Source organism: Talpa occidentalis, unplaced genomic scaffold, assembly GCF_014898055.3.
Source record: "Talpa occidentalis isolate TD23 unplaced genomic scaffold, MPIMG_talOcc4v2.1 talOcc4.3, whole genome shotgun sequence".
Classification (NCBI taxonomy): Eukaryota; Metazoa; Chordata; class Mammalia; order Eulipotyphla; family Talpidae; genus Talpa; species Talpa occidentalis.
Genome location: NW_023603184.1, coordinates 18,244,272 through 18,267,682, shown reverse-complemented (window position 1 = coordinate 18,267,682; position 23,411 = coordinate 18,244,272). Strand labels below are relative to the sequence as shown.

At 34.3% G+C, this 23,411-nt stretch overlaps 1 protein-coding gene across 11 annotated transcripts in view; it reads left to right on the top strand.

Moving 5' to 3' along the window:
• METTL15 (methyltransferase like 15) overlaps window positions 1-23,411 on the top strand; it is a 233,466-nt gene that overhangs the window by 128,475 nt on the left and 81,580 nt on the right. For 10 of the 11 annotated variants that reach the window (XR_005127468.2, XR_005127469.1, XM_054699314.1 and 7 more), the window contains 2 exons: window positions 12,224-12,415; window positions 16,947-17,125. Coding sequence is in view for 9 of the 11 variants with exons in the window: in XM_054699314.1 (XP_054555289.1) it covers window positions 12,224-12,415; window positions 16,947-17,125 (371 nt within the window). In the remaining 2 variants the exon portion in view is untranslated. The remainder of the gene's footprint in view (window positions 1-12,223; window positions 12,416-16,946; window positions 17,126-23,411) is intronic. The other variant, XM_054699313.1, reaches the window with a different exon arrangement.

The window sequence follows — 23,411 nt, the reverse complement described above, 5'->3', positions numbered from 1 at the left end:
TACAGAGGTAAGTAGGACACATTCTTAAAGAGAGAAATAATAACACAAAGTAGCCCATATTGAGTGCTAAACAAATCGTCAGTAATCTCTGTAGCAATCTAGAAGAAATGCTCATCAAGCACTGAAAAAATATACAGGTAATGTGGCACAAAATGAGAGAATAAGTGTATGGAGTTGGGATGAAAAGGGCAGGCAGATTTAAGGACAGAGGAAATAGATATTTAAATATGAGAATTATATGAAATCTAGGGTTCTGTGCTTAAATATGGTATAGAAAAGAATAAAGTGAATACTAACAAAATTAAGCCAGCAAGCAGTTAGGCTAAGAAAATTTTCTTATCAAAAAAATCTTTCTTCATTTTCTAAGCTCTTTTATAATATTAAGGTAGATAAATAGCCCTGTGAGGGGCCCAAGTGTATTGAAATCTTCCCTAGGCTATGGGGAAATTGTATTTTTGTATTGGTGTTTCTTTTTGTATCTGATAATTAATCTGAAACTGATATCTCCTGATAATTAACCTGAAACTGAGACCAGAAAAGTTCTAAAAATTTTTTAAATCCTATTATATATTCATTTGGTGAATCCTGATTATTCTAAGATAATTAGAAAAGGCATCTTTCCAGCCCTGACTACTCCTTAATTTCAGTGCTGCATGGTGAGCTGCTTCATGCATGTTGCCAGTTGAATGTATGTAGCTGCATTTGTTATGCTCGTATTTTGTTATTTTATCTCTTTTTTATCTGTTGGATTTTGAATCAGGACTATGCTAACCTTGTGAACTGATTTGAAAAATGTGCTAATTTATATCACACTTCTGTGAGGCAATTATATATATTGTGATTTCCAGAGTAAACTTAAAAAGAATAGTAAAAATGTATACTATATGAGCAAACACAGAGAGGAGATAGAATAATAATTACAAAAAGAAAAAAGATAATTCAGCACATTCACCTCTTCCTGGACATGGAGATTGGATTACAAAAACTTTAAATCATCTTTACTACATTTGCCATGTTGCCTTTTTTACCACTATCATATATTTTCACTCTTTCTATGTATCTTGAACCCATAGAAACTTACCTTATATGATGCATATTCATCTAGATTTCATTTTCATTCCCTTGTTTTCACTTGAGATTATTTCCCGTTTACTTGAAGAAAACCAGTTTTAGAATTTCTTTAATAAGGTTCTGCTAGTAGTGAATTATCTCAGATTTCTTTATCTGAAAATATTTTTGTTTTCACTTTTGGAGGAAAGTTGTCATTTATTTCTTGCCTTTGAGTATTTCAGTTCTGTTTGTTGTTCCTTTGAATGTAATGTATTTTTTTCTTCTTCCTTAGTAGTTTAACTTTCTTCTGTTTTCACAAATGTGACTGATAGCATGGATTTTTTTTTAATGTGTGTCCTCTTTGGAGTTTATTGTACTTTTTTTAATCACTAGCTTGAAATCTTTAATCATTTTGGAACACTTGACCATTATGTCTTCAAATATTGCTTTTACCTAATTTTCTCTCTCTTCACCTTTGGAATTCCATTTATACAATATGTTAAATTATCTTATGTGTCTTATGTATGCTTTGTTCTGTTTCACCCAAATTATTTTCTCTGCCTTTTTTCAGTTTTAATGCTTTCTGCTGAAGTAACCTGAATATTACCTATCCATTTTTGGATTATTTCTAAGCTTCTCTTAAACCTTTACTTTTCTGTTTTTGATTTGGTCTGACTTTCATTTTACTATTTCTTATAAAGCTATTTTTAGACTAAACTTACCTAATTTGTCCTACGTTTTCGTGTGCATACTGATCATTTTAATGTCTGCTCTGATAGCTATTCTTCTGTGTATATTTCTTTTATCAATTCATTGAAATTTGTATTTATTTTTATATCTGGATCTAGTTAGTAATTTTTCATTTAATTTTACACATTTCTTTTGAAAAATCATGAAGCTAATTTGAAAATTTGAAAGATAATCTTTCTCCAGATGTCATTTACTCCTGTTCTTACAGGCAGTTCATCCATGGCCATATCACTCTAGAGCAATGTATATTAAACGATAGGAAACTGGATTTCAGGCTTTGTGTGATCTATATTTGGTCTACCCATTGGTTTTAACCCTTCTGTTCATATTGAATTTCTGGGTGTATTATCTGGTCATATATGCATGTGATAAACTAATGAACTCAACCTCTGTCTCCCTCATCCTTTGAAGCTGCCAAAAGTTCTGCTCAGTTTTGTAACCTCTCAGCTTTCACATGCATAGCATGCAAAAACCTTGAGGGGAACAATTTCAATGTTGGGCTTATTTATTTGCACTTCCCATTTCTTTCATCAAGTCTTAGCTTGTTTTATAATTCTCTAATCTCTTCAAATAGGTAATTGTAATTATCTTAATCCAGTTTTTCTCTTTTCTCCTGTGAGGAGACTGGTATGATGAAGCTAAACTGCTTTAGACAGAAATAGAAGTCTTTGCATATACAGATTTTGATTATCCCTGAAATGTAAGCTCTGCAATCCTGGAGATTATATGATCTATTTATTTGTATCTCGGGTGCCTAGAACAGTGCCAGATATTTAGTAGTTATTCAGTACACATTCACTTGTTCTTTTATAGTTGAGCACTGGACAGTCTTATTTCTGAGCTGACTTTGTTTGCAACTCACAGAAGTCATTAGACTATTACACATTGTTGAGTAGAAAACTTACGCCATCTCCTAAGTTGTTTATTTTCAGAACAAGGAAAGGTTTCTCCGCTGAATAAATTTTGAAAGGGTTACTAAGCAATAGAAATAAAATTGCATTTTATGATGTTTAAAGTATTTCCTGATGGGAAAGACAGCATCCGATAAAGATGATGCTTTTAAAGGTTTTGAGCAAGTTATGCAAAGCAAAAATATTATCTTTTCTATTTATATAGTATATGTAAATATTCTTCAAGCAAGCATGTTTAAAGTGATTATAATTAATAGAAAATAAATGTGTTGGATAGGTATATATATATATATACACACACATCTGCAAGGAGCTCTATGTGGTGTGGTAAATATTGAGATATCCAGAAGTGAAAAGTTCTCAAACTATAACTAGTGCATGAAAAGGAAGAAGAAATATAACCCAGTAGTGTCATAAAAAACATTACAGAAAAAGTCTCATAGTAAGTATGCTATGCATTTGGTTGCTTGGAACAAATCCTCACCAATTGTTTCCAGTCCTCATTTAGTAACACAGTGCCAAAATAGTATGAAATGTGTCTAAAGAATGAAAATCAGCTTATAGCAGAAGGAGTAAGTAATATTTATTGAGGATCTTCCTATATCTCCTGCATTTTAACAGGTGTTCTCAGGTACATTAATTAATATGTTCTTGATAAAAGATCTGTGAGGTTCATTTGTTCTCTTGTCCACATAGTACAAATGAAGAATCTGAGTCTTGAGGGAATAATTAGGAAGTTTCATATTCTTATTCAGTCTAACTTTAGAACTTGTTGAGATACTCCTGTCATACTAGATTATCTCAGAGGGGAAAACTTAAACGCATGAGATACAGGAAAAGTGAAACAGGAAAATTAAATAACTTGTACAATACTATAGGAGTAATTAAGTCTCAGAGCTGAGAGTTAAACATAAACCTTATGATGTTGTTTTCCTTTTCCACTCTACCACTGCTGTCTTAAGAAATAAGCCATCCTCGCAGTGATTTCTTTATGTTTTCATGTGTACTTTCTATATTTTGTGTTCTTGTTCATTTTTATATCCCTGCATCCAACACCTGGTAGATACTCATTATTTAGTAAGTATTTGTTGAGTACTGAATCTGCAGATCTATAGTTATGAAGAGATGGCAGATATTAAAGCAATTAAATCATTTTAGTTAAAAATTCAGAAAAACTAGGCAGATTTATGTATCATCACAAGGTCATGTAATAGTGAAGAGTTAGCAATCTGAAATGATGCTAAATAATTAGAAACTTGAGAAGTAGTACAGTGTAGTTTTTAAGAACATAGACTCTGGAGTGAGAAAGTGCTTGATTACATCTTAATTCCATAATTTACTAGCTGTACAACTTGAATAATTCTTGTTTGCTCATCTACAGAATGTGGGTTTTAATGTCATATAAATCATTAGAGTTGGCCCTCCTGGTGGCCTAAGGGTTAAGTCTCAGTGCTATCACCACCAAGGCCTGAGTTCAATCCCTGGCCAGGGAGCTAACCCACATATGGAGCAGCAGATCTCTCCTTTCTCGCCTGCTGCTCCCCTTAGCAGTGTATTTCAGTAGATCCACCTGTTCTACTCCCCACTCTGTTTCTGGTGAATCCTCTCACCCCCTGCACCTCTGGCCTATATCCCAGTGCTTCTACGCAGAAATAATAAATAAATCTTTAAAAAATCATTAGGGTTATCATGAGGATGAAATGGTCTAATAAGTAGGAAACGTTAGCACAGTTCTGGCACTTAGAAAACACTTAGCAAATATTTGCTTTCAGCATTGCTCATGTATGAACTATCTAATTCATGTGTTACTCTGACTCATTCTGAATTCCTTGCTTGGGATGCATAATGAAGTGGTAAACGCAGCCATGGTCCTAGTTTTGTGCCTATATAACTATAAAATTTAGTGACTGAAAATATGTAATACACTGGGATTTACATAGCTTAATGCTGACACTAATATGGGAAGAGCTTTGGTCCATAATAAGCAGACTTTTACTATAGAAGTTATTGGGATTTTCAACAAAAAACTATGAACCAGAGACACTTTTAGGGGGGCGGGGGTGGGAGGGGAGGGATTGGGGTCAGAATGGGGGGGCTGCAATTGTATGGGGAATATAACAATAAAATTTATTAAAAAAAAAAAAGAAGTTATTGGGATTTTGCTCTTACTCTCTTAGTGGTTAAGGTTTATATGAAGTGAACCCTGGATTCAATTCACTTTAAATTCAGTAAAATGAACTTCATTAAATATCTGGTACTATTACTGGCAGGGTTTTTGTTTGTTTGTTTGTTTGTAAGTGACAGTTTCTTAAGAAATGTTTGTCTCTTCCACTTTGCATTACTCTGCTCATCACTTTTGTCTACATGATCAAAGCTCTCTGCATATTCACTGGCTAGTTCAGTGCCCCTAGTATTTTTGCCACAGAATTCTGAATATTGGATTAGAGATGGTCTGCTCTGTAGATTAGTGGAGTTAGTATCAAGTTGTATTGCTACTCCCCTGACTTGATGCCTCAGTATTAGTAACTGGGCATTGCTAATAAATCACATATCTAATTTTTTCTTTCATACCTGAATCTCTTCCCCTTCACTTGCCTATGATAACAGTTCCTTCACAACTGAATAATATACTCCTTTTTGGGAAAGGTCTGATTAACAGTTTGATACCTCTTTATTACCAGATTTGCTGACACATATACTTCATTTACTTGGTGCTATCTATAGATGCCCTACTACCACATGCTACTCTCTTCCAGATTATCATGTATTAGCCTTTGCAGACCCATACACTACAGAACCTTTGTTGGTCTCTACCCACATTTAAATTTCTGGCACCTTAGTTCTACCTCTAACTGTAGTTAGCATAAACCGCCAACCACACTGGCATTTTTCTTGTGATGTCTTAAAGAAGAAACTACACTGTAACATAAAGGTCTCAATCAGCAAAAAAGAATCTAAGATTGAAGAGAAAATACTTGTTTCCACTTTCATACTTTCAAATTCATTCATTTCAAGTTCAATTCAAATTCATTAGACATGAATTTGAAAGTATGAAATATAAATACAGAATGAATGCGGTATATTGTTTGTACAAATACCTACTATACTTGTTTCTTTGTATGTGTTCCCTTGTAATATGTCCTTATTGCTCAGGAATTGTCTGTGTCTGTAGCCCTTGAATGTGAACTTAGCCAACTACTAACTAGTGGGATGTCAGAAAATTGGACATAATCAGTTAAAAATTACTTGTGTATTGGAATTGTCCTACCTTCCTGCTTTTCATATTATGTCTCTCTGTGCAGAAACCTGGGCTAGTCAGCCAAATGTCAGAGATGTCGTCCATTTGCCAGCTTTATTCCAAACAACTTCGTGGCATATAAAGCCATATGGGACGAACTAAGCCTCAGTCAACCCACTGTCAAAAGAATCACCTAGCTGAGCCCAGCCCAATTAACTGACCCACAGAATATGAGCTGATAAATGATCATTGTTTAAATGGCTAAGTTTTGGAGTGCTTTTTCACAAAGCCAAAGTTAAGTGATTCAGTGAGAATGAGGCCCCAAACTCCCATGGTTTATAAAATGCTTGATATGTAGAGATGCTTTTACTACCCAGGAATAAATAATTTTTATTTTATATGTTTTTATCAATTGTTTGTTTGGATTATACATTTGTGTGCTATGGTAATGTTCACTACTGTACTTGAGATTAGAGATTTATAAGGACTTAAGCATTTATTTAATATTTTTGGTTAAGATGGAGGAATGTTAAATCCATGGAGGACAGATTTAATAGCAATGTTTTTTTTTTCCTAGTTTGTCTCAGAAGAATAATCTCCAAATTCAAAGTTTTTCCTGAAAATTTGTGTTCAGACTTCACATTTTTTAAATTACTTTTCCAACAGCCCATTTAAAAAAATTGATTCTACATGAATAAGTCCTCTGAAAATTATTTACCCTCAGCAGTGAAAAGTACCTCTTCATATCAAGCATTTTATGAAACGTAGGAATTTAGGTTCTCTAAAACCAAGATGGATGAATACAGTATTAACTACAAAATGTTTGATCCTATGAGTTGGATCCCCTTCTTTAATTGTGGGGTAACTTATCCTTATCCCCTCTCAGTAGACTATCTGTAGATCAAAGAATGATGAAGTCCCATGTTTAATACTTAAATAGCTACTATTATAACGTGAGCCTCAGTGTATTTGTCTTTTATAATAAAACAGAGTCATAATTTGTACATTCAGTGCAGATAGCCTGTCAGAATCAAGAATAACAGTATCTGTCAATAGTCAAGGAGCTTCACAGGGACTTCCAGCAGCCCAACTATTGTTGGTACTCTATGGCTAAGCACCTTGGCTTTTCTTGCAGTTGAGTTGCACAGAACTATTCTCATGTAACATGTGCTTTCATTTACAGTACCATTCTGTTTACATCCTAGGGAGCATAGGTGATAACAAATGATGATGATAATATAATTTGAACAAATTGTGCATTTGCAGTTACGGGTTAATGTTGTAGTGTAGATCGGTTTTTGTGACCTTGTGATCCTCTTTGATCAATTGACACTTTTATGTTAATTGCTTTATAACACCTAATATATATATATATGCTATATATGCAAAAATAGTGAAAATCAAAATTTGAAGAAAGAGGAGAGGACGAGATAAGGTCTTATCTTTTTCTCAGGTGAGAAAAAGAAGGCGAAAGGAATGACAGAAGAGAGGAAAAAATAAGGGGCATAAAATATACCTGTCTAGGTTAACCTCAGCATAATCACATGTATAAAGTAATGTCGCAGGGTCTGACATTAGGGTTTTCAACAGATGGGTCAGCAAACTGTGTGTATGGTTTCTTTACCCTGAGGACAATCTAATTCTAGAAACACATAGCTTGTGTAGCATCAGAAAATTCTGTCTTGAATACATGATTTAGCCTCATACTTACATACTTACATTTTTTCCCTATGTGCTATTATCATACATTTATATCCTAACACCGAGTTTAGGCCCACAGGGTTACATTTTTGTTTTTACTCACTGTGAAGCATAAAACTGCATGAGTGTTGCATGTTAAACAGTTAGGTTTGAGGGCATCAAGAATGCACACATCCCCTCCAAGATATTGTATTTATTTTTCAAGTGTATTAACTTCAAGTAGGATAATAATTATCATGCCTAAGGAATCAAGACCAGGCAATAGGGATTTGTTGAGACTTTTTATACAATGTAAAGAAGATTTCTGTGGTTAAAGCTAATACTTGGATATTTAAAGAATTGTATAAAATATGTAGGGTAGATATGGTACTTAGATCTAAAATAATTAACAAAAGAATTGTACATGTAGAGTTTAGAGAGAACAGTACTATAGCAGTGTACTTGGAAAGACTCAAGGGCATTAAATAGTATAAGTCAACAGTGTGAAATTAATTGTAAAGCTATATTGATCATGACCTGTATTGTACAAAACTAGAAAAAGAGAGGCAAGAATTTACTTTATTCTTTGCTGATGATTATGAAATTCAGATCTGAGGACATATGTAAACACTAAGATATTCAGAAAGGAGCAACTAGCTTGGTGAAAGTTTTTTTTGCCGGGTGCGGGGGAAGTTTGGAAATAGCAGTAGAATTGAGTTGTGTAATTTAAAGAAAATACTTGAGTATGATAACTCTAATAGTTATGATGTTTTCCATTGCAACTTAAAGAAATCCAACTCAAGCTGGTTTCAGTAACAAAGATAATTCATGTACTCATGTACCTCAGAAACAAAAGGATTTCAAATGAGGCTCAATCCAAAGACCTGATTTATCTTTCTCTGTATTATTCATCTACAATGTATACCCAAACTGGCTGCCACTCTTTCCCTTCTTTGTGTCAAGATATCTTTTGGCAAAAAATGAGGGCTATGTGCTTCTTCTTTCATAAGAAATGTGTCTGAAAAACCATTTCCCTCTACTAGCTCATTGAAAGAAAAAAGAATTTTCCCATGCTTGTAATCAGGGAAATGCAAATCAAAACTACAATGAGATACCATCTTACACCAGTGAGAATGGCACATATTAAAAAACTAGCAACAGCAAATGTTGGTGAGGATGTGGAGAAAATGGAACTCTCCTGCACTGTTGTTGGGAGTCCAACCACTATGGAGAGCTGTGTGGGGATTCCTCAACCTGCTAAAGATAAAGCTTCCATATGATCCAGCAATTCCACTCCTAGGTATTTACCCAAAGGACACAGAAACATTAATTCAAAAGGGCACCTGCACCCCTGTGTTTATAGCAGCACTATTTACAATAGGTAAGCTATGGAAATGACCCAAATGCCCAAAAATAGATGACTGGATCAAGAAGATGTGGTACATAGACACAATGGAATATTTCTCAGCAATCAAAAAAGATGAACTCATGCAATTTGCAGCAACATGGATGGAGCTGGAAGGGATCATACTCAGCGAAATAAGCCAGAAAGAAAAAAATACCGGATGGTCTCACTCATAGCAGGAATTTAGAACACCTGAATAAGGGACTAGGACAAAGACTAATTATAATAAAGTAAAAATCAAAATCAACAAGCAATTATAAACGAGAGACACACTACAGGGTGGGAGAGAAGGGACTAGGATCAAAATGAGGGTGGTAGGAATTGTATGGGTACTATAACCAAGATGAAAATGCATATATTGTGCAAAAATGAAAAAATGATGTAAAAATATCTAAGATAAAAAAAATCAGTTGTTTTAGAATAGAGATTTTTGAAACTAACAGTTAACCAAGAAATAACCTTTATAATAGTTAACATTAGCTATGTGCATGGCTGCTGTGGGTTATAGTTTTCAACTATTTTACATAGATGATGCCAGAGTGGTAAAAAAATAGAAGTAGTGAGGAAACATATACCAACTTGACTAAAAACAAACTGGCTAACAAATCAGTAGTGAATTCTTATTAGTGAGAATATTCAAACATGTGCTAGATGACTTGGTATAAGACTAAATATTCAAGTCCAATGATGGGGACAAATAGGAGAGTCTCAAATGTCTTAACCAAAAGTTCTTCTTACTAATATCCCACAGATGAGTTCCTTTTCTAAAACCCCCTCTGCTTATCCCTGAGAAACAGCTGTCATTTCTCTGCCAGCCCATATAGAATTATTCAAACAACCTAGTCAGGTGCTCATATGAGAACCAAGAATCCCCCACTCTCTTGATGCTTCCCATAACTTCTGGTTGTCTACACTTTCTGATGCAACATGCATGTGAACATGGATGACACACAGTGTCCTCTTCCCCGGGCTGTGATTATTAAATTCCTTTCAATCTCGTCTGCCCAATGTGTTCTGCTGTGTGTTTGGCCATTTCCATAATTCCAGAATGGGAATCCTTCCCTTACCCATTAATGTTGGAGAAGAAAAAGATTCAAACTTTAGTTAAATAGTTGAAATAAATGATTTGTGGGCTTTCTTGCAATTCCAAGAGTCTACTTCTGTGTCTCCAATACTAGTAAAAGCATTCATTTTATATTTTCAAAATATAGATACAGCAGTTTATCTCTTTTTCAGCACCCATTAGGTTATTTTATAAAGTATCTCTTCCTTTAAACTCTAAGTTCCAAAAGCCAGGCTTTATTAATTTTTTTATACTTCCAAATAGCATAATGCCTGATGCATAGCAGATATTTAATGAATATTTAGTGAACAAATTTGAAAATTACTTTCTCCATCAGACTATGAAGAAAAGTTACCAGTGTGCTGTGAAGTTCTCCTTTAAAAGCATAGTATTTTCAGTAAATACCATAAATGTAATTTCCCCATCACTATTAAAACACATACTTATAACTACACACCTGTAGACAAAGCCCAATTTTTCTCATTCCTCTTCCAAAGTGTATGCCAGTTGCCCTAAGGCTTCTGAAGAACCCTGAAGGCAGCATCTCGGTCTGTGTAGGAAGGAGAATTAGTATAACTGTAAGGTGATCCCAACTCCTTTCCTGTGTGTTAATTCTGAATCCTCCATTCACTTCAAAAATCCCTGCTGAGAGCTAAAACATTGCTTCTGCAAGAAGTTACTCATTTTAGGCATAGTTTCAGTTCAACTGTATGGCTGTGCAGCACAACCTGTCTTAGAGGTTTGATATCTATTTTTCTATGATTTTTGTTTTTATTGCTTGTTTTATTTTAAATTGGCTTCCTTACTAAATTGTCTTTTTTCCAGTCTTACTAAGATACAGTTGACTTACAGCACTGTGTAGTTTTTTTAAGGGATACAAAATAATGGTTTGACTTATATATATGTGAAATGATTACTGCACTAAGTTTATTTAACATACATCACCTCATAGAGATACAAAAAAAGGATAGAGAAAGAACTTATGATATCTACTCTCTTAACTTTCATATATATATATATATATATATATATATATATATATATATATATATACACACAGCAGTGTTACCTGTAGTCATCATGTTGTACAATACATCTCTAGTACTCATAACTAGAAGTTTCTGGACCTTCATCCGGTTCCCCTTCTCTTTATCCCTCATATCTGGTAAACACAAATCTGATCTCTCTTATTTATTGGTTTGTTTTCTCTTTCTCTCTCTCTCTCTCTCTCTCTCTCTCTCTCTCTCTCTCTCTCTCTCTCTCCACACACACACACACACACACACACACACTTATAAGATTCCACTTATAAGTGAGATCATATTTGTCTTTATTTGACTTATTTCATTTAGCCTAATGCCCTCAAGTTTTGTTCATATTGTTGCAAACAGTAGGATTTCCTTCTTTCTGATGGTTGAATAATACTCAGTTGTGTATATGTACCACAGTTTCTTTCTGTTCATCCGCTGATGGACACATAAGTTGTTTTCATATTTTGACTATTATAAGTAATGTTTAGGAGCATGAGTATACAGATTTCACTTCAACATACTGTTTTTCTTTCCTTCAGATGTACATATTGCCAGAAGTGAAATTGCTGCATAATATAATAGTTCTATTTAAAATTTTTTTATTTTAGAAACCTCCATACTGTTTCCCAGTGTCTGCCCCAACATACACTCTCATTAATAGTGCATAAGGATTCCCCTTTTCCATGTACTTAATGACAAACAATGGACAGTGGTTCCCTTTGCTTTGTGTCCTTACCAATTGTTATCTCTAAACTTATTGTTCTGATAGAATGACATATGCTTCTTTTCTCAATCTATCGATTTAAGAAAAAAAATTTAGAAAAAATGAAATACCTGGTCTGCCAAAGAAATTTTTCTAATTCACAAACTTGCTGTATACCTTCACAGAGGTATAAAATAAATTGTGCTTATTAGCAAGAATGAAATTATGTCACATTACCTCTAGTGTTTGTCTTTATATTGTGTCAAGCATGTGGTAAACATAATTATTAAATCTGTTTTGGCCAAATCATCTAAATAGCATGTGCTCCTTTCCTTTGATCATAGACCTTAAAGATTTTGAAGCGTTTTCTACATTTCCTGGTTTATTCACAGTAAACAGATACGAGCTCTACTAGCCCAGTTCAGCCAGGCAGAAGCCTTGTTGATGAAAGGTGGGGTGCAACCAGGAACTTTGGATGGAGTTCTTTTCGACCTTGGGTGTTCCTCCATGCAACTTGATACTCCTGAAAGAGGTTTTTCCCTTCGGAAGGACGGCCCCTTGGACATGAGGATGGATGGTGACAGGTGAGTATTGATAATACATTTCTCCCCACAGGCAGAAGTCAGATTCTCAGAACTGTTCTGAATTTAATTTCCTTTTAAGACTTAGAATGCCCATCACACACCAACACCTAACACTATCCATATACAATAAATCAATTTTGTTTGCTACTCATTATTATATAGATTAGTGTTTCTCTAGATTTGGGAATTTAAAAGAAAAAAATCCTTGTCATCTTTATATAAAGTAGTGAAGGCAATAACTTTCATACTGATTATTTTTACAGATATAGTGTGGGCTTTTAGACTACTAACAATTTTGATAAATATGATTCTACAACAGTGATTCCATTTTTATACAGAACCAAATATATGCCTCTTAGGAGAAGTAAACAAAACTAATATTCCTTTGAATATTGTATAAAAGCAAGATCCTAGAGGTCAGCAATTGTGTTTTGTCTTGCCTCTTGTACACTGTCATTGGTTCAACCTTCTTCAGAGAAACTACAATTTATGGCACTATATTAAGTCTGCATAGGACAGCTTTATATTTGCTCTTCATTAATCATCACCCTGGAAATACCAGTTTTTGTTCTCCACTATACCTACAAAGCTTAACTATATTTTTCTCACCTTTCCCACCACCACAAATTATGTGTCATGGATTCTACCATTAGAAAGCTCACCACCTAAAAAAAGCATCATACTCTTTTATCTAAATAAGCAAACTATTCTGTTACTGTTGCTGATCTGCAATTCTAGACCTGTATAAGCATTTCTACTGAAAAACATAGTTTTTGAAAATTTTTCCAATTTGTTAGATGGACCGATATATGAGAAATTTCATGTCCAAAACTCTTTTGACTTGTGGTAGATTTTAACATGTTGCTGTATGTCCTATTAATTTGCATGGTGACTTGTACTTGTGGGACCTTTTTCTTTCTGATGCTTATACCTTCTTTTGTATAAATTGGCATTCATAGAATGAAGAATATGATCATAAAAGAAAATAATAAAAATCCTTATATTAAAGGTCAAATATCGTCTCATGTTTGGAGATTGAGGTTCTTGTGCAGAGGTAATAAAATGGCAAGCAAATTTCTGATGGTCTATATCTTGGTAAGGAAGATGCCTTCTGAAATACAATGAGGAAAACTTTTAGTTAATAGTAGTAAATCCCCATGTTGTTAATATAAAGATTTATTAGCAAATTGTGCTCTGTGAATCAGAGTTTCTGAGGTTCACCCTTAAGACCTTGAAAATAAGATTTCCCTTGAGAATTAAATTCTAATTCTGTACATAATGGATGAGATTAGAATTGAGCAAATATATCTTAAAAAGCAGAATGGCTTCCAGGTAGACAGTACAGACTCTAACCTCATTAAAGATATTTTTTAAAGACTTTTTTTTTTTTTTTTTATAGAGGCATGCTTTATTTATTTGTTTGCTGGTTTGTTTGTTTGTTTTGTTTATACATGCACTGGGTACAGTCAGAAGCGCGGGAGGGCGAGAGAATTCACCAGAGCCAGAGCGGGGAGCAGAGCAGGCAGAAGGACCGAAGCACACTGCTGAGGGGAGCAGCGGGCGGCAGGAGAGGTCTGTGCGCCATGTGGGACCCTCCTCTGGTGGCCGGGGAGCAGCCGGGGATCGAACCGGCGCCGCAGAGGCCGCGCGCAGCTTCGCAACCCAGCGCTCAACCGCTGCGCCACCGGGGAGGCCCCCTCATTAAAGATATTAACAGATCTGAAGAAAGTATGTGGCATTCAGAAAGAGGTAGTTGGTTCATGTGAATTCACAGAGAAAGGAGAGTCCAAGATGCAAGTATGTGTACTACTAATCCAGGTGGGGTACTGTGGGGCTGGTCAGATCCTGGAGGCTGGTGATGAACATGAGAGCAAGAGGCTTTCTTAACCTGTTGCCATTTAACACTGATACCTTATAGCATGGTTTATTCTGTGCTACCCCAGTTTCACCAATGGGTTTCAAATTATAATAAATTTCTCATGTAGCAGAGTGACATTCACAGCTTCAAGAACTTGTGGGTCTAAGTCTGTTGTTAGTTGCAATTTCAATAGAAGTTAATAAATAAGTCACAACTTTTGTTAATATTTTTTCTCTAATACCTTAAGTCATTTTAAGTTGATGATGTCTGGAGGACTGACAAGATCTCTTAACCAGTTAAGTTGGGGGTGCAAAGCATGCACCTTGACTTCTTTACTATATGAATGCCTATTCTGAAGCCTCCCAGCAACACCTTTCCAGGATGTTGCTGCCTTCTACCTTGTAGTACTATGGAAATTTCTATGCTACTATTTAATGTTAACACAAGTAAAATAAAATTATGCTTATTATTCACTGAACTAATTTTGAACAAAATGCTGTTTTAATTTTCTTACTTAAAAGTAGAAATTCATAGAAAAAACTGCTAAGTACTCCTATACTAATATTTGAAATGTGCTGGTACAAGAAGACTATATCCTATGGAATCTAATTTTACTATCATAAACAAGACTCATTCTAATGTTTAGTAGCTTGGGCAGTTAAATTCATAACTAGATAAGATCCAATGGTGATTTTTGTCAGTCTGGCTAAGAATAATGATTAGCAAATACAGGAATGGGGAAGATTTAAGGAACAATGTAGCATTGTTTGACATTCCCTATATGCCAGGCATTATACTGTTTTACACTTGGCACCCATAATTCTCCCAACAGTTCTGTGAGGTAAGCATTGTTACTTTCATATCATGGGTTAGAATCTGAAGGAGAGGGTTATGGGGAGGGAGATCATAGCAAAAATAGAGGATAAATGAAGGACAACAGAATGTTCTCCCAGAGATTCTAGGTGTTTACAAGGTGCAATGTAGTATTTTCAAGGAGGGATTCAGATGTTTCCAAGCAAGTCCACTCTGTTTTGATCCTCAGGTCTTAAAGTTACTATATCTTTGTAATTTTAAGTTCTCATAAATGAAACCAACAATCAATCTAACATGCTAATTGTAATAATAGTAACTGTACTATTAGCAAAACTAGTAAGTACAGCCTCCATCAGCTCATCACTTAGTAGTCCATAACCCATTTCCCTAAATCATACTGCAGTGATCAGGCAAAATGAATGATATTATCCGCTATTATTAATATATTTTTTCTATTTGACCAGAGGTTGGTATTTCTTTGATTCTTTCATCAAAAATTGCCATCTAATCTTGCTTAGTACTTTTTGTTGATTCTAGTCAATTACCCCGTGGTGACCTTTTGTCATGGGTGGATAGCCAATAATTGTTAAATATTTAAATAATATATGTTATTGTCTTTTACAGCTCGAGTTTTTGTGAAGGAAACTGACCTGCAGCTTTCTTTTTGTATAGATTCTTGCTGTATTTTCCAATATATGTTTTTGGTTATTTATATTCTATAGATGAGTGAAACAAGCCAATATCTATCTTTCACTTTCTGATTTATTTCACCTAACACAGTCACCTCAAGTTTTACCCATTTTGTCCCAAAAGATGTTATTTCATCTTTTTTTAATAGCAGTGTAGTAATCCATTGAGTATACAGTCCACATTTCCTTATCTAGTTATCTGCCATTAGGCACTTAGGTTGGTTCCATGACTTGGCAATTATGGACAGTTTTGCTATGAACATGGGCATATACGTCTTTCATGTTAGAGTTTTTGTATTTTTTTGGTAAATACTTTGCAGAGGTATTGGATCATATGAGATTTCAATTTTTATTTTATTATGAAATCCCCACACCATTTACTCTAGAGAGGCTGCATCAACTTGCATTCAACTGACAGTGAAGGAAGGGTCCTTTTTCTCACATCCTAACCAACATATATTATTTCCATTTCTTTTATATGGGCCATTCTCACAGGGGTGAGGTGATAATTCATTGTGGTTTGATTTGCATTTTTCCTTGTAGTAAATGATGTCTAACAAATTTTCATGTGTCTGTAGGCCATCTAAATGTCTTCTTTAGAAAAATGTCTTTTTAGATCTTTTGCCCATTTCTGATTGGGTTGACTTTTTTTGTTGATAGATTGTATAGTACTTTGCATATTTTGGGAATTAGCCCCTTGTCAGATGTGTGATATACAAATATTTTCTCCTTGTGTAGGTTACGTTTTTGTTTCTGTGAAGGTTTCTTTTATCCATCTGTAAGCCTTGTATCTTCTGCACTGAAAAAAATTTCGCACAGTAATTTAAATTTTGAAAAACTAAATCTAAGCATTTTCAATATTTTTTGTTTGGGAAAATAAGCATGAGCAATAATAGCTACCTTCTGAGTTAAAGGTTAATACAATAGTTTAACTTCATGCTGCCTTTGACTTGATGAAAGTCACATATCTTCCCCGCATACCATAATGATGGTCATTTGAAATGAAAAATCTATTTTTCTCATGTAAGATTTCAGTCTTAGACTTTAAAAACCTCAGAAACTCTCTTAGACTGTGTGTGCATGCCTGACTTTCTGTCTCAGAAGTCTGAAGGTTCACCTCTTATCGATGAAAACCAATGTCAATGAGCTAATTTGCTCTTCTTTTGTGTAGGTACCCTGACATGCCCACTGCAGCTGATGTTGTGAACGCTTTAGATCAACAGGCACTTGCATCCATCCTGAGAACATACGGGGAAGAGAAGCACGCCAAGAAAATCGCTTCAGCAATCATTCAAGCACGCAGCATCTACCCCATCAGCAGAACCCAGCAGCTTGCCAGTATTGTTGCAGGTACCCTCATTAATTCTGAACAGTGTCTGAGAGAGGGGCGGGGAAGTGTGTGTTTGTGTGTGTGTGTGTGTGTTAATCCCCCAACTCCCAAAGGGATTCATTTGTACTTGAATTCATGCAAGACAGAATCTTGCCTGTCTTTCCATCACACCAGCTTTCTTTTGGTTTTGCAAACCTCCCCCCTCCACACCTCTCCCCCACACACAATGTTAAAATATATACTGTAGTTTACTGAGTACTTTAATTATATATATATATATATATAATATATATATATATATATATATAAATAACTTAACACATGGTAATCTATCATTTGTGCCTACCAAGGTGAGGTTGGAATGACAAGAGCAGAATTTCTTGATCCATCATAGTGGTTGATAAGCGTCCTTTATAAGACCTGACATTATTTCTCTTAGTTTCACATTTCTGCATTTTAATATTTTGGGCAAAAGGAGAATTGCATTGCCCAATTGCTAAAATAAAATCCAGTGACTCATACATCTATTCTAAACAACCAGCTAACAAAGGGTATGTGATGTATAGGTTATTCCACTTTGTGAATGCTAACTAAATCAGCCTGAGGGCCTTATTGAAACATTTCATCTTTTCTGCTGTTCGTCACCATAACCCTCTTGAACTTAAGTCTAGATGGGAGGCGCTTTATTATAGCCTTTCTGTTTGAAGCCAAAGTTGTTTCACAGCTGTGTTCCATGATGAAAGTTTTCCAAGGCAAAAATACAGTTCCCACAGTTTTTTAGTAGAATTCCAATGTAAATTCTCATCTTCTATAGACTGAAACCCTAAATCATTTTCATTTACCAAATGTCTTAAAATTTCTTTTCAATAGTTTCTATTATTTAAGTAAAGAAGTTTATAAATAAAATAGAATATTGACTGCCTCTATCTTAATATTATCCATAGTTTGAGTAAAACAATTATAAATCTTAAGATCAAGATTTAGAGATTATATAGCAATGGTTTTATGATATGATTTTATAAGGCTTTAATTCAGATATTATAAGAAAATATAAAGTGACTAATTTTTTAAACTGCATACCTCAAGGTCCTTCTTACCATTGAAATGGTAATCAGTAAGTAAGAACAATATTTTTGTTGTTTATGTAAACATTAAATATTCCATGGTCTCTAATCCTCAAAAATTCTACTTTAGCATAATGACATTAAATTTACCCTCTGTCTTATATCCCTTTTTATCATCCTACTCCACACTAACATGTCTCTACTTTATCCTTTCTGTTATTCTCTAACTAGGTATGTATGTTGTTCTCGCTGTCCCATGTTGGGAAGAACAGTGGAAAAGTCACACTTTTTTTTTTTTTTAAATAAGAAAATCCAGACTATTCTGGTGCTAAAAATGAGGGCTCTGGGCTAAGAGGGCATCCTAGATATCATCCACTAAAAAAGCCTCATCTGGTAGCTAAAAGAACTAAGGCTAGGTAAAGGGAGGTCAACAATTTCCTCGAGGTTACAGCCTTATTAATTACAAAGCTGGTATACTAATCTAGAATTTGGAAGCTTGTGAAAAATTAGGAATCTGCCTTTCAGAAACTGAGTTAACTTTTCTGTCTCAGGAACCTAATCAGCAAACTTGGAGAAATAAAACTGTGATATTAGATACAAATTATATGAAACTATATACTAGGAACTATTTAACTATTTTCAGAACAACTGTGATGTTCAAATATATTAGAACTATGACAAATGATGCAGTGAACATGATGTGTAGGTAAAAGTCAATTTTAGTAAATACTGTTAAAAGATTGAGTTCTCTATAATGATTCCATTTTTATGGTTCAGGTTGACCTATAATAAGACTTTACTATTGATTTAATTCTTTGGAAAAGAGAAAAACAGAGAAAAAAAGTGAGTTTCCATTTTGTGCTTGCTTGCTATTCATTTTTTCCCCTAGACCTATATTCTCCATTTAGTTACCACTAGCCACATGTGTCTGGAATTCTTGAAATGTGGTTACTCCAAATTTAAAGGTACCATAGATGTAAAATGTAGAATAGATTTTTAAAATGAGTTTTAAAGAAGAATTTAATATACCTGGAATATTTGTTGTAATGGCCATATTTCAAATATATTGGGTGAAATACAGTATTAAAATTAACTCTGCATGTTTCTTTTTGCTTTCTTAATATGGCTATGGAAAAATTTAATAAAAGTGTAATAACATAAATCACATTTTTTAGTGGCCAGCAATGTCCGAGGTGATAACGCCGGGTGCGGGCACTCTTTTACTCATCACTGTGCCCCGGGGCTTATCATAGCTTTGACCTTTTGAAGGTGCTTTATAAATACTTTTTCAGGGTTAATGTATAAAATAAACAAAAATTCACATTGATGAGGAAGATTCTACTTTCCTAATTTGTATTCAATGAAATACCGTCAACGTTAATTTAAAAAATGATGTTTAGGCTTGTGAAACAGTGAAACTTCCATATCAGTGTCTGAACTTGACATTAAAGTATTTAGATAAATTAGAAAAATTTCTTTCCTGATAGTTTATTCATCTTTAGATTAAAATGATATCCCTCTTTAGTTTCTTAGGGATACTGCAAAGAAAAATAATACTCTCTTACTGTCAGAATATCTTAAAGTATGAAACAGTTAAAAACATTCCTTAATAGTCAAAAAAGAATCTTTAATAATGGACAATGAGACATATAAAAACTTTCAAGCTCTTCAAGAAAGATTCAAACACTTAATTTTGGAAAAAAAAATTGTTGAGATTTAGAATTTGCAGAATTAAGGTAGTCTTAAAGTGGGACGGTTCTAGACAACTGTTTGAATTAAAAAGTTTGGTTATTTTCCTCATAATAAAGGATGTTCATATTTTATATGTATTAGAAAGAGCATATTCCATTATTCTTTCCAGTTCTCGATACATCAAGGAAAATAAAGTACTTTCAATTATTTTTTTAAAGATTTATTTATTTATTTATACAAGCACTGGGTACAGTCAGAAGCACAGGAGAGTGAGAGAATTCACCAGAGCAAGAGCAGGGAACAGAACAGGCAGACTTGATGAAATATACTGCTGAGGGGTGCAGAGGGCAGGCAGGAGAGGTCTGTGCGCCATGTGGGACCCTCACTGGCAGCCAGGGATTGAACCGGTGCTGCAGAGGCTTTGGGCAGCTTCGCAGCCCAGCGCTCAACTGCTGCGCCACCAGGGGAGGCCCCTCAATTATTAATTTAAATCTAGTTTAATGAAAATATCTTAGTTTAAGTTTGGTTCTACAACTTACTTTCAGTGTACACATGAACAGTTCTAGACTTCATCTTTCTTTTCTTGAAATGGAGTTGAATAATTTTTTGTACTACCATTGTTACTTTATCAAATATAACCCTAGTAATTATATTTTATTTAAATTGATATTGATAATTCACTTTCAGTCTGTAAGCCTATATGAAAATCAAGTAACTAATGTCATCATTTTTCACATCATTGGGATTTAGATTCAGATTTTTCAAAACTGATAATTCACTGATAATCAAAGAATGACAAGGCTCAGAATATCATTATTTGAATAGGAAAAAGACAAGGAGAAGCTTCTAAAATATGATTCAATCTCATTGATTAAATATGTACACTTATACCCTACCTGAAATTTTTATGTAACCTTTATTCTGACTCATGGACTGGGTAAATAGGTAGAGCTTAATGAATACTTATTGAACAAATAAATCAATTAGGATATGTGACTATTCCCAGCCAAAGTAAAATGAAAATTCAAGGGGAAAAGTATAAGTTGTTAGATGTTACTGAGAATCAGTTATAGCCTGTCCTTCACAATCAAGAGAGTAAACCCCTAAACATCAAAGTTCTCACTATAAATTAAAGGATCTTGAGGAATAAGTGAAATACCTTAGGACATTGTTTTACCATTATTTGCTCTATGAAGTTGAGTAAGTCACTTAACTTCTCAGATCCCCATCTTCTTACATGAAAATAGGAACAACAATTCTTGGTGCATAGGAAAGTTCTCTGTGAATTTTAAAGTACAAGTACACTTTTAAGCATTTTGTTCTCCTCTGTCCAAAACTGGGATGACCCAGATTGCAAACAAAGGGTCCTGGTCAGAACCCTGAATGTTGTCTTCTCCCCAGGAATACCTGTCCACAGCCTTATAGTTTGAGCCTAGCTAGACTGATTACTTCATTCAAAACTGTTCTTCCCTTGTGGTTATATAACTTTTAGGAGGAATAATAATTACCTTTTTCTGCATTGGTACATGTGAGGTGTGTGTTTCCACAGTAGCATTAATGGTTCATGTTTCAACTTGTGTCTGAAATCATCTTCTTTTTAGCTAAATTTTGTTAATCCAAAGAGAAATCTTTGAAATAATAAAATTAAAAATTAAGAGTGGTCATTGCGATTAAATTTTAGTGGAACTTAACTTTTTCCCAGTGAATTTATTAATCAGACTAGTTTGCCATCCATTTATCTTTTTAATTAACCTATATGTTGCTTTCTTCATCTTCCCCAGATAGCACTAACATTGCCACAATTAAGATATAAATGAAGATGTCAGAGTTCAATTACCACTCATTTTTAACACTCATTTTTCTGTCATCTCAAATCTCTTGAGTTCAGTCTGTTACACTCTGTGTGTATCAGTATGGTAACTTCATGCCAATTAAATTATCACATGACATTTCATAAGCAAACATCTCTTATTTTAATAAGTAACTTTCCAAGAGACAACCTGTACAAGTCCAACTTGGAAGAGAATGAAATGTGGGGAAAAAAAAGGGAAAAGCCTAAAAATCTTTCCACCTGAAATAATCTGGCTAGTCTCAGTTTTAAGTACCAAGTGGGGAGCAGGGAGAATGCCCCAATCCCAAGTGACTTTGAGCCATGCTTAATTTAATAATAATAGCAATAAATAATATTTCTTATTGAGCATAGATTGTCCTAAATTATTTTTATTTTTTTTGAAGATTTGTTTATTTATGCATATAAGAACTGGAGTACAGGCCAGATGCACAGGAGGGTGAGAGTATTAACCAGAGACAGAGTGGGGAGAAGAATAGGCAGATCTACTGAAATACACTGCTGAGGGGAGCAGCAGGCGAGACAGGAGAACTCAATTCTCACATAACCCATGAGGCAGGTACTATTTTTATAAATTCATTTTACTGATGAGGAAACTGAAACACAAAGAGCCTAAGTAACTTCATTCTTTTCAAGTGGAGTTGAGATTGGAAGCTCATAATCTCATGCCTGTGCTCTTATTTTTGACACTACTCTAGATCCCTTTAATAGGATTCAAGTACAGCATGACTTTTGCTGGAGAATGCTGACAGCTCAGTCTTCCAGGATTTCATATACTTGTGTGGGAGGTCGTTGTATAAGCAATTGTGATAAATTCTGTATGATAGTGTTAAAAAAAGGAATGGGGACCCAGAGAAGGGAGAATTGATTTTAAAGTAGTGAGAGGTTTTGAGTTAATTGAGGGGAACTTTTGGATACAGGTTATAGACAGAGACCTTTGTGTCGTGCCTTTTAGGGGCAGAAGAAATGGTGATTTACAGAAAAGCCACTGGCACCCAATAGAAGCACATACATTACAGAAATAAAAAGATGAGGGAACAAATAAATGAAAAAGCAGATACAATTTTAGAAAATTAAGAAAAAATATAAGACAGGAAATTAAAGAGTTGAATCCCATGACCCAATACAGTTCCAATTCCCTGGAATTCCATCATTTTCTTGGGATCCTCTATCTAACATGTGATCTTGCACTGGATCAGATTCTTACAAAAGTAATTTAGCATAACAAAGTCCTGTAGCTCTTCCTGATTCAGGTTTAATGTCAAATTGATTCCATAGAACAAGAAAAAGGAAATTTGTCTCTTTACCTCATTACTCCATTTCTTATTTTTTTATATCTTTGTATTTCTGCAAGTGAAAATTAAAGTGATATGTTGCCTTTATATTCTACACATTAGCAGTTTTCACATTGGTATTAAATTTTTAATAACACATAAATATCCTGGCCATTTTGTTTGTCTCTTTATTGATTAAAAATGAAAAAAAGATTATTTATTCCTGTAACCAGTTATTCAGTAGTTTTAGAAATTTTGATTTTAGATATTTACAAGAACTATTTGACAATCACAATCAGTTTTATATACTGCTGGTACTAACATCTTGTTTTTCAGAGTCACATGATATATATCTTATTTAGCTGCTAGATATAAAATGTATTAACTTCACTCCAAAAGTACTGAGAGGACCAACAATGAGCACCCC